General features: G+C 47.2%; 1 protein-coding gene across 1 annotated transcript in view; it reads left to right on the top strand.

The window, feature by feature from the left end:
• LOC137360566 (probable G-protein coupled receptor 139) overlaps nt 1-7,921 on the top strand; it is a 52,517-nt gene extending 44,596 nt beyond the window's left edge. Inside the window, exon 3 of the mRNA XM_068025970.1 lies at nt 6,975-7,921. Coding sequence (XP_067882071.1) covers nt 6,975-7,921 — 947 coding nt within the window. The remainder of the gene's footprint in view (nt 1-6,974) is intronic.
• The last annotated feature ends 6,015 nt before the right edge of the window (nt 7,922-13,936 follow it).

The raw sequence follows: 13,936 nt of genomic DNA, 5'->3' as shown, positions 1-13,936 counted from the left end.
CAAACACACACACATTCTCTCTTTCACACACACTCGCACACACACATACACACACATACTCTCTCTCTCATGGACACATACACACACTCTCTTACTCACATGCACAGGCTTTCTCTCAAAGGCACCCACTCACACACACATCCTGTCACACACACACACACGCAAACACACACAGCCTGTCACATGCACACACACGCAATCACTCATTCACACACACTCTCTCTCTCACTCACACACGCGCGCACACTCGCACGCATACACACATACATGCAAACACACTCTCTCTGTCACACATACACTCTCTCTCAGATATATGCATGCTCCCTCTTACACACACTCTCTCCCTCTCACGCACACACACTCTCTCACAGACACACAGACTCTCTCACTCGCACACACGCTATCTCTCGCCCTCACACACACACATACACACACACTTTCTCCCTCTTTCTCACACACACAACTGTTTCTCTCTCTCTCTCTCACACGCACAGACACACACACACAAACACTCTCTGTCTCTTTCTCACACACACACACATACACACACACAAACGTTCACACGTACACACACTCACTCTCTCTTTCTCTGAAACTCTCTCACACATACACATACACACACACTCCCTCTCCCTCTCACACGCACACACGCACACTGTCTCTCTCTCGCTCTCTCCTACACACACACAAATATTCTGTCTTTCACACGCACACGTACACATGCACTCTCCCTCTCTCACGTACACACACTCTCACACACACAGATACTCTCTCTCGCACACACGCCCTTTCTCTCTCTCTCACACAGACACGCACACACATTCTGTCTTTCACACGCACACGTACACATGCACTCTCTCTCTGTCATGCACACGCACTCACACATAGACACAGTCTCTCTCTCTCACACGCACAAACACACACACTCTCTTTCTCTCTCTCTCTCACACATGCACACACAGTCTCTCTCTCTCTCACACACACACGCTCTCTCTCACACACTCACATACAGACACACGCTCCATCTCACACATACAAGTTCTCTGTCTCACACACACATACAAACACAATCTCCCTCTCTCTCTCTCGCAAATACACTCTCTCTCTCATACACACACGCATGCTCTCTCATATACACACACGCACACACAAACGCACTCTCCCTCTCTCACACACGCACATACTCACACACATGCACACACGCGCACACGCACTGTCGTTTTCTCTTTCAGACAGACACACATACAGAAGCTCTCTCTTTCACACACACACTCTCATGCACACACACGCTCTCTCTCACACACACACGCTCTCTCTCACATGCACACACTCTATCTCAAGCTCCCTCTTGCACATGCACTCTCGCACACATACGCACACACACTCTCTCACAGACACACAGACTCTCTCACCCGCACACACGCTATCTCTCGCCCTCACACACACACATACACACACACACTTTCTCCCTCTTCCTCACACACACAACTGTTTCTCTCTCTCTCTCAAACACGCACAGACACACACACTCTCTCTATCACACACGTACACACACACACACACTGTCTCTCTCTCGCTCTCTCCTACACACACACAAACATTCTGTCTTTCACACGCACATGGACACATGCACTCTCCCTATCTCACGTACACGCACTCTCACACACACAGATACTCTCTCTCGCACACACGTCCTTTCTCTCTCTCTCACATAGACGCGCACACACATTCTGTCTTTCACACGCACACATACACTCTGTCTCTGTCATGCACACACACTACATAGACACAGTCTCTCTCACACGCACAAACACACACACACACTTTCTCTCTCTCTCTCACACACATGCACACACAGTCTCTCTCTCTCTCACACACACACACGCTCTCTCTCACACACTCACACACAGCCACACGCTCTCTCTCACACATTCAAGCTCTCTCTCACACACACACACACATACAAACACACTCTCCCTCTCTCTCTCTCACACACACACTCTCTCTCTGTCTCACACAGACACACACACACACGCATACACGCTCTCTCTCTCACAATAGCACTCTGTCTCTCATACACGTGCGCGTGCTCTCTCATATACGCACACACAAACGCACTCTCCCTCTCTCACACACGCACATACTCACACACACACGCACACACGCGCACACGCACTGTCATTTTCTCTCTCACACAGACACACAGACAGAAGTTCTCTCTTTCACACACACACACACTCTCATGCACACACACGCTCTCTCTCACACACACACGCTCTCTCTCACATGCACACACTCTATCTCAAGCTCCCTCTTACACATGCACTCTCGCACACGTACGCACACGCACACTCTCACACACTCACAAACACCCACATGCTCACTCTCTCACACACACGCATGCTCACTCCCTCTCACACACATGCTCACTCTCTCACACACACATGTTCCCTCTCCCTCACACACATGCGCTGTCTCTCTCTCAGACACTCCCACACATACACTCAGTCTCTCTCTCTCACGCACACAAGCATCTCTCTCACATACAAACACTTTCTCCCTTACACACACACACATAAACACACACACACAAGCACTCTCTCTCGTACACATGCTCTCTCTGTCACTGACACACATACAAACTCTCTCTCACACAGACACACATACAAACACACAGACAGATACACTCTCTCTCTCTCTTTCTCTCTCCCACACACACACAAACTCTGCCTTTCACACATACACGTTCACGTGCACTCTCTCTCTCACGCACACACACTCTCTCTCACACACACAGACTATCTCTCTCGCACACACGCTACCTCTCTCTCTCACACACGCACACTATTTATCTCTTTCTCTCTCTCTCACACACACACAGTCTCTCACTCTCTCTCTCACACACTCACAAACACACACACACACACTCTCACACCCTCACACACATACACACGCTCTGTCTCACACATAAGAGCTCTCTCTCTCACACATACACATACAAGCACTCTCTCTCTGACACACAGACACACACACGCGCTCCCTCTCTCTCTCAAATGCACAGTTTCTCTCACACTATCTCTCTCACACAGATGCACACATACGGTCTCTCTCTCTCACACACACTGTCTCTCACTCATACATACAAGCGTGCTCTCTCAAAGACACACACACAAACACACTATCTCTCTCTCACACGCACACACATAAGCTCTCTCTTTCACACACGCACACACTCTCTCTCACACACACGCGCTCTCTCTCTCACACTCACACGCTCTCTCTCTCAAGTTCTTTCTTACACACGCACTCTTGCACACGTACGCACACACACACATACACAGACACACTCTCTGTCTCACACAGACTCTCTCACTCCCTCTTTCACATGCACATTCACTCTTTCACACACACAAACGCTCTCTCTCTCACACACACACGCACGATCTCTCTTACACACATGCTCTCTCACACGCAGGCACACACACACACACTGCTCTGACAAATAGACTCGCACTCTCTCTCATACGTATATGCTCTCCCTCTCTCACACACGCACACTCTCGCTCTCTCACACACACACATACACAAACTCTCTCCCACACACACAGACTCTCTATCAGACACACACATGCTCCCTATCACACACACTTTCACTTCCACACACACACTCTCTCTCTTTCACATACACAAACACACAGTCTCTCTCTCACACACACGCACACACTCACTCTCACGCAAACACACACGCTCTCTCTCTCACACCCTCATACACATACACACACTCTCGCACACTCACAGACTCTCTCATGCAGACGCACGCTCTCTCTCAAACACAGACACACCCTCTCGCACACATACAAACTCCCTCAGGCATACACTCACTCTCACACATAGACATGCGCTCACCCTCTCACACACACGCGCGCTCTCACTCACACACACTCACACATATGCACACACATGCTCTCTCTCTCACACACGCGCTTTTTCACTCTCTCACACACAGACACACACAAACACACACACACACACACTCTCTCTCTCTCTCTCTCTAACACACACACGCACTCTCCCACATATACACATACAAGCACTCTCTCTCTCAAACACACACACTATCACCCACACACACACACTCACTCACTCTCTGTCACCCTCGCACACACACAACCTCTTCACGCACCCACTCTCTCTCACACGCACGCATGCCCTCTCGCACACACCCACTGTCTCACACACACACACATGGTCTATCTCACACACCCACTCTCTCAGACACACACACTCTCTCTCTTACACACATGCTCTCTCACATGCATGCACACGCACACTCTGCTCTGACACAAACACACAGATTCTGGCAGACACATGCTCACTCTCACACACACATACGCTCTCTCTCTCCCACAGACTCATGCACATACAGACTCTCTCTGACACACAGAGACTCTATCTCAGACACACACACGCTCTTTCTCAGACACACACACGCTCTCTCTCAGACAAACACACCCACTCTCTCGCACATAGACACACAAACAGTCTCTCCACGCACACACATACACTCTCTCTCTCTCTCTTTCACACATACACAGTGTCTCTTTCACACACACAGACATGCACTCTCTCTCTGTCGAGCACACACTCTCTCACATGCGCACGCACATACACAGACACAGCTACACATACATGCTCTCTCTCACACACATACACGCTCTGTTTCTCGTCTCTCTGTCACACACCTACACGCACTCTTTCTCGCTCTCTCTGTCACACACACACACCCGCACACTCACATACATACACGCACTCTCTCTCATACACTCACACACATACACACAATCTCTCTCAAACACGCAAGCTCCCTCTCTCACACACACATACAAACACACTCTCTCTCTCACACACACATAAACACACACACACACACTCACACACATACACGCACTCTTTCTCACACACGCTCTCTCTCTCTCTCTCACACACACATACAAACACACTCTCTCTCTCACACACACAAACACACACAGACACTCACACACACACACGCACTCTCTCTCACACACTCACACACAGACACACAATCTCTCTCACACGCGCAAGCTCTCTCTCTCACACACATACAAACACACTCTCTCTCTCAGACACATGCACGCTCTCTCTTACACATATGCCGTCTCACACGCATGCACAAGCATACTCTGCTCTGACACACACACTCATACTCTCTCACGCACATGCTCTCTCTCACTCACAAACTCTCTCTCTCTCTCTCTCTCTCTCTCACACACACATCCACACTCTCTCTCTCTCACACACACATACACACTCTCTCAGACACACACATGCTCTCTATCACACACACACTTTCACTTCCACACACACGCTCTCGCACTCTCACACACATGCTCTTTCACACTCACGGACACACACACGTTCTCTCCCTCACACTCTCATGCACAGACACACTCTCTTTCACATACACACAGACTCTCTCATATATCACGCACAGACACAGTCTCTCTTTCACGCACTCACATACACATACATACACACACACTCATTCTCGCACACACATGCTCACTCACACACACACATGCTCTCTCTCTTTTTCACACACACAGACATACACACGCGCACATACACACACACACACACACACACACTGTCGCTCAAAGAGACGTGCGCTCTCTCACAAATACACACACTCTCTCTCGCACACACACTCTCTCACACTCTCATACACATACACACACACGCACACACGCATGCATGCACACTGTCTGTCTCTCACACACACACACTCACTCTCTCACACACACTCTCTCTCTCTCGCTCAGACACACACACACTCCCAAACACACACATATACAAACACGCTCTCTCTCAGACACACACATGCTCTCTTTCTCGCTCTCTCTGTCACGCACACACACACACATACACACATACTCACACACATACACACAATCTCTCTCAAACACACATGATAACACACTCTCTCTCACAAACGCGCGCACACACGCACACTCACACGCATACACACAATCTCTCTCACACACGTAAGCTCTGTCTCTCACACACACGTACAAACACTGTCTCTCTCTCACACATTGACACACACACACATGCGCACACACACATGCTCTCTTTCTCCCTCTCTCTCTCACACATACATGCTCTCGCTCTCACACCCACATGCTCTCTCTCTCACGCAGACACATGATCTCTCTCTCTGACACACACACACACACATGCTCTCTCTCTCTCACACACAAGCACACACTCTCTCTTTCATGCATACAGACATACACGCTCTCTCTCTCTCTCTCCCTCTCTCTCTCTCCCTCTCTCTCTCTCTCCCTCCTTCTCTTTGTCTCTCTCTCTCTCTCTCTCTCACACACACACACACACACACACACACACACACACACACACACACACACACACACACACACACACGCACACACACACACACACACACGCTATCTGATCACGCCACAGGCATTGGAACAGAATCTCTCATTCTGTTCAACATTTAACTTTCTACGCAACAGGAAAGTACTGCAGATGCTGGAAATCTGAAATAAAAACAGAAAATGCTGTAAATATTCAGCATGTGTGGCAGCATTTGTTCAGAGAGAAACAGAGTTTAATGTTTCAGTTCGGTGAGTCTTCATCAGAACTGGGAGAGATTAGAGAATGAGCAGATTTTAAAGCAGACGGGGAAAGGAGGGAGAGGGAGTCTTATGATCAACATTCAGTTTAACAATTTCAATATCATCCTTTTATTATTTAATCTCTCCTGTCTTCCACTGTATCACAGATATTCCCATTTGTTCATTCAGGTCCATTCATTCAGTAGATCATTGGATACAGGAATACATTTATAAATCTCAATCAGTCCTCAATCAAACTGGTAACTTTGCTTCAGTCCGATGTCTAATTTCTCTGTTTATTTCCCTTCCTCACAGTTAACTTGCTGACGATTGGGATCCTGTCTCGGGGAAAGTGCGGTCTCTCTAAATGTGTCACTCGGTACCTGGTGGCCATGTCAGCGGCGGATCTACTGGTCATTATCCTGGACCTGATATTCAGACACATTCCCACTGTTTATTGGGAACAGTTTCTGTTCCTGTATTACATCCCCGTGTGTAATATCCACGCTGTCCTGCTTTACACAGTCACAGACTGTTCTGTCTGGTTCACCGTCACTTTTACCTTTGATCGATTTGTGGCCATTTGTTGCCAGAAGCTGAAAAGTAAATATTGCAGTGAGAAAACGTCGGCTGTGGTTGTGGGAACAGTGAGTGTGCTGAGCTGTTTAAAGAACATCTTCTGGTATTTCATGTTAACAGGTTGGTATACGCTGGTGAACAATCCCTTGTTTTGTTCAGTAACATGGGATGTTCAATATTCTCGTGTCTGGATAACAATCCAGTTCCTCCACAATATTCTAACGCCGGGGCTCCCATTTGTGCTGATTCTGATGCTCAACGCTCTCACCGTCAGACACATTTTAGTAAGCAGCAGAGGACGCAGGAGTCTCCGGGCTCACAGTAGTGGAGAGAGTCGCAGAGACCCCGAGATGGAGAGTCGAAGGAAATCCATCATTTTACTGTTAGTTATCTCTGGGAATTTCATCCTGTTGTGGGCGATGTTAATGGTGTATATGATATGGTGGCAGATGTGGTGGTTGGGGTATTATTCTGTTTCTCTCCCTCTGTTTCTGCAGGAATTGGCCCTCATGCTCCAGCTCCTGAGTTGCTGCACAAACACTGCGATTTACGCCGTGACCCAGACTCAGTTCAGAGAGCAGTTGAAGAATGTGCTGAAATATCCCTTTACGACAATTGTTAAATTCAGCCTGTCACCATGGAGACAGAGCGGGGGTGTGGTCTGTTTCCAGGGTGACGGCTGAGTGGGGGCGGGGCCTGTCTCCCCTGTGACAGGAGTGGGGCGGGGCCTTTTTTCAGGGTGGCGGAAGAGTGGGGGCGGGGCCTGTCACCCCGTGACAGAGGGGTGGGGGCGGAGCCTGTTTTCCCGGTGACGGAGGAGTGGGACGGGACCTGGTTCCAATTGCTGGGGGAATGGGAGCATTGTTTTTTTCCAGGGAGACGGGGATTGGAGGCGGGGTCTGTTTCCAGGATGACGGTGATTAGAGGCGGGGTCTGCTTCCAGGGTGACGGGGAGTGGGGGTGGGGTCTGTTTCCAGGGTGACGGGGAGTGGGGGCGGGGTCTGTTTCCAGGGTGATGGAGAGTGGGGGCGGGGTCTGTTTCGCTGGTGACTGGAAGCTGCAGTCAGAATCTTTCTGAATCTTTTATACTATTTATAATGCCTTTACAATAAAAAGAATCCTGATAATTATTTGTAATCCTTTATAATCACTTGTAAACATTTACAGACCTTTATAAACTGTTTATAATCCTTCATGATGGTCCATGATTTATTATCATTTATGATCCTTTATTTTCATTCATAAACTGTTACATTCACTGTCGTGGAAGAAAACATTGAAAATGATCGCCATGGATTACTCTCACTTCAAACAGACCACAGTGCATATCATTTAAAATGAACACAGCAGAAGTCGCTAAAAATGGTCGCAGTGCAGAAGACATCAAACAGACGGACGGAATGTCATTTAAAATGGCATTTTTAATAGCAGTTTGAATGGTACTGAGTCCCAAAGGCGCACCAGGAAAGAGCCAATTCAATCAAGGTTTCCATTAACAACAGCTGAAGTGATACTGAACCACAATCACACACCAGGAAAGAGCTAATGCAATCTAAGCCTCCATTAATAACAGCTAGAGTGGCACTGAGTCCCTCTCACAAAGCAGGAAAGAGCCAATTATATCCAGGCCTCTATTAATACCAGCTGGCGTGATAGTGAACCTACTCATACACCAGGAAGGAGCCAATTCAAAATAGGCCTACATTAATAACAGTTTGAAGGGTACTGAGTACGACTGACACACCAGAAAAGAGCCAATTCAATCCAGGCCTCTATTAATACGATCTGGACTGGTACTGAGTCCGACTCAGGCACCAGGAAAGAGCCAATTCAATCCAGGCCCCGATTAATACCAGTTGGAGTGGTACTGAACCCCACTCACACACCACGACAGTGCCAATTCAAACCAGTTTTCTATTAATACCAGCTGGAGTGGCACTGACCCCACTCACACACCAGTAAAGAGCCAATTCAAAATAGAGCTCCACTAATAACAGATTGAATGGTACTGGGTACTACTGACGCACCAGGAAAGAGCCAATTCTATCCAGGCCTCTATTAATACCAGGTGGAGGGGTCCCACTCACGCACCAGCAAAGAGCCAAATCTACCCAGGGTCTATTAATACCAGCTGGAGTTTTGCTGAACCCCACTCACACACCAGGAAAGAGCCAATTCAAAGTAGGCCTCCATTAATAACAGTTTGAATGGTACTTAGTCTCACTGAAACACCGGGAAAGAGTCAATTTAATCTAGGCCTCTATTGATACCAGCTGGAGTGATACTGAGTCCCACTCACACATCAGGAAATTGCGAATTCTATCCAGGCCTCCATTAATGACAGCTATATTGGTACTGAGTCCAACTCACACACCAGGAAAGAGCCAATTCTATCCAGGCCTCTATTAATACCAGCTGGAGTGGTACTGAACCACACTCACACACCAGAAAAGAGCCAATTCAATATATGCCTCTATTAATAACAGTGTGAATGGTACTTAGTCCCACTGAAACAACAGGAAAGAGCCAATTCAATTCAGGGCTCTACGAATACCAGCTGGAGTGGTACTGAGTCCCACTCACACAACAGGAAAGAGCCAATATAATCCAGGAATCTATTAATAAATGCTGAAGTGGTACTGTGTATCACTCCCAAACCAGAAAAGAGCCAATTCAGTACAGGCCTATATTAATACCAGCTGGAGTGGTACTGACCCCCATGCACACACGAGCAAAGAGCCAATTCCATCCTGGCCTCTATTACTACCAGTTGGAGTGGTACTGAGTCCCACTCACACACTAGGAAATAGCCAATTCAATGCAGGTCCCTATTAAAACCAGCTGGAGTTGTACCGAGTCCCATTCACACACCAGGAAAAAGCCAATACCATCCAGGCCTCTATTAATGCCAGCGAGAGTGGTTCTGAACCACATTCACACACCAGGAAAGAGCCAATAACAATAGGCCTCCATTAATGACAGTTTGAATGGTACTGAGTCCCACTCAGACACCAGGAATCATCCTATTCAATCCAGGCCTCTAATGATACCGGCTGGAGTGGTACTGTTCCCCATTCACAAACCAGCAAAGAACCAATTCAATCCAGGCCTCTATTAATGCCAGCTGCATTGGGACTGAGCACCACTGACTCAATGGGAAAGAGCCAATTCAATCCAGGCTCCAATTCACACCAGCTGGAGGTGGCACTGAATCCCACTCACACACTGGGAAAGAGCCAATTCAATTAAGGCCTCTATTAATAGCAGTTGGAGTGGGACTTAGTCCCACTCACACGTCAGAAAATAGCCAATTCAATCCAGGCCTTTATTAATACAAGCTGGAGTGGTACTGAGTCCCACTCGCACACCAGGGAAGAGCCAATTAAATGCAGACCACTTTTAAAGTTAGGAGTCGCCCTTTAAGGACAGAGATAAGGAGATTTTTTATCTCTCAGAGTGTGACGCCACTTTGGAATTTTCTGCCTTCGAAGGTGGTGGGTGTGACGTCATTGGATATGTTTAATGCAGAGGTAGATAGTTTTTTGTTCGGCAAGGGACTAAAAGCGGTATCAGGGTAGATGGTAGCGTGGAATTTGATACTGAACCAGTTCAACCATGATCTTACTGAATGGCAGAGCAGGGTTCAGGGGCCGAATGGCCTAAACCGCTCCTAATTCATATAAACTGCGATATATATTTTTAGTCAGATTGGTGTCTGTCTGCTAAAGGGGTGGATGGACTGCTGATCAAGCAGGCTTTACTGTCCTTGATGGCGTCGATATCCCTGAGTGCTGTGTGGAGCTACACTCATCCTGGCAAGTGTAAAGTAGTCCATCACATTCCTGACATGTTGCAGTCTGAAGATGAATTATGCGCCACAAAATTCACAGCCTATGACCGACTCTTATAGGTGCAGTATTTTGAAATGGCTGGTCCACTTTAGCATATGGTGAATGGTAACGCCCAGCATGCTGACAGTGAGGCATTCATCGATGGTTAGATTACCTCTTGCTGCAGATGGTCGTTGTCTGCCAATAGTTTGGTGCGAAAAGTACTTGCCACTTAGCCGAATACTGCATGTTGTCCAGGTCTGATGTATGTGGACACTGATAGCTTCAGTATCTGACGAGTTGCAAATGGTACTGAACATTGCACTATTATCAGAGAACATGCTCATTTCTGAACTTATGCTGGAGGGAAGGTCATTTATGATGCAGCTGAAGCTGGTTGGGCCTAAGACACTACCCTGATGAAATCCTGCAATAATACCCAGAGCTTCGATGTTTGGCCTCCATCAACAACTGCGGTACATCCGGGAGGGGGAGAGTTACCTGGACGTTTTGTTTCAGGAGGCAGTCACACCTGGTAGATTAAGTAATTCAAATTCAGTTAGTGATCAGGGACAACAGGGTGTGATTGTAAGTGAGGCAGGTAGGGGATCCTGAGTTCAGGAGTGGAGGAGCCTCAGCCTTTGACCTTATCCAACACGTACGAGATACGTGCTCCCTGTGTGGATGAGGAACAGGGCTGAGGGGAGGATGAGCCAACTGACCATGGCACCATAGTGCAGAAGACCATTCAAGAGGGGGGAGCAAAAAGACAAGTGGTAGTTATAGGGGATTCTATAATGAGTGGGATAGATAGTATCCTTTGCAAGCTGGATCGGGAGTCCCGCATGGTGTGTTGCTTGCCAGGTGCCAGGGTGCAGGACATCTCTGACCGGCTTGAAAGGATATTGGAGCGGGAGGGGGAGGATCCCGTTGTTGTGGTCCACGTTGGGACTAACAACATAGGCAAGGCTAGGATGGAGGACCTGTTTGGGGATTATAAAGCACGAGGAACGAAATTAAGGAACAGGTCCTCGAGGGACATAATCTCCGGATTACTGCCCGAGCCATGTGCAAATTGGCTTAGGGATAAGAATATTAGGGACGTAAACACGTGGCTAAGGGAGTGGTGTTGGAAAGAGGGGTTCCATTTCATAGGGCATTGGCATCAGTTTTGGAACCGGGGGGATCTGTACCGATGGGACGGTCTCCACCTGAACCGATCTGGAACCAGTGTTCGAGCGAAACGGATACATATGGTGGTCTCTGGACTTCAAACTAGTGACTCGGGGGGAAGGGAAATGGAAAACGACAGGGAGTATGATGGTAAATAAAAAGGTAAGCAGCAGGTTAACATGTGTGCAGGTGGGTTGAAGTTCAAGGCAGACTATGAAAGAAGCAGAAAAGAAGGATAACTCAGGAGTTATTATTAGAGATGTTGGGATTCATGAGGGTAAGAAAGCTAGCATAAAGGCACTTTACCTGAATGCTCATCGCATTCGTAACAAGGTTGATGAGTTAACAGCACAAATCATCGCGAATGAATATGATTTGGTAGCCATTACGGAGACATGGTTACAGGTTGGTCACGACTGGGAGTTAAATATCCAGGGGTACCAGACTATTCGGAAGGACAGACAGGAAGGTAAGGGAGGTGGTGTAGCTCTGATATTCAAGAACGACATCAGGGCGGTGCTGAGAGATGATATAGGTTCTATGGAGAATGAGGTTGAATCCATTTGGGTGGAAATTAGAAACTCTAAGAAGAAAAAGTCATTGATAGGCGTTGTCTATAGGGAACCAAGTAATAACATCATATTGGGGCGGGCAATAAACAAAGAAATAACTAATGCTTGTAAAAATGGTACGGCAATTATCATGGGGGATTTTAATCTACATGTAGATTGGTCGAAAAAGCTCAGTCAGTGTCTCCTTGGAGAGGAGTTCATTGAGTGTATCCGTGATAGTTTTCTTGAACAGTATGTAAAGGAACCGACGAGAGAGCAAGCGATCCTAGATCTCGTCCTCTGTAATGAGACAGGAATAATTAATGACCTCATAGTTAGGGATCCTCTTGGAAGGAGTGATCACAGTATGGTTGAATTTAGAATACAGATGGAGAGTCTGAAGATAAAATCCAACACCAGGATCCTGCGCTTGAACAAGATGGACTACAATAGAATGAGGGAGGACTTGACTAAAGTAGACTGGAAACAAAGATTTTATGGTGGGACAGTTGACGAGCAGTGGAGGACCTTCAAAGCAATTTTTCAAAGTGCTCAGCAAAAGAATATTCCAGTGAAAAGGAAGGTCTCTAAGAAAAGGGGTAATCTGCCATGGGTGTCGAAGGAAATAAGGGAGGCTATCAAATTGAAAGAGAAGGCATACAAAGTGGCCAAAAGCAGCATGAAACTAGAAGATTGGGAAATCTTTAAAGGTCAACAGAAAGCCACAAAAAGAGCTATAAAGACAAGTAAGATAGAACATGAGAAAAAAACTAGCACAGAATATAAAGACAGATAGCAAAAGTTTCTATAAATATATAAAACGAAAAAGAGTCGCTAAAGTAAACGTTGGTCCTTTAGAGGATGAGAAGGGGAATTTAGTTATGGTATCGGTCTTCACAGTGGAGGACATTAATAACATGCCAGTAATTGACAAAGAGACGAACGTAGGTGAGGACCTGGAAACAATCATTATTACGGAAGAGGTAGTGTTGGGCAAGCTATTGGAACTAAGGATTGATAAGTCTCCTGGCCCTGATGGAATGCATCCCAGGGTACTAAAAGTGATGGCGGGAGAAATAGCAGGTGCACTGGCGGTAATTTTCCAAAATTCGCTGGGCTCTGGGGTAGTTCCAACAGATTGAAA

This window comes from Heterodontus francisci, unplaced genomic scaffold, assembly GCF_036365525.1.
Source record: "Heterodontus francisci isolate sHetFra1 unplaced genomic scaffold, sHetFra1.hap1 HAP1_SCAFFOLD_200, whole genome shotgun sequence".
In the NCBI taxonomy this organism is placed as follows: Eukaryota; Metazoa; Chordata; class Chondrichthyes; order Heterodontiformes; family Heterodontidae; genus Heterodontus; species Heterodontus francisci.
The sequence above is the reverse complement of the archived record's forward strand: the minus strand, read 5'-3'. Positions and strand labels throughout refer to the sequence as shown.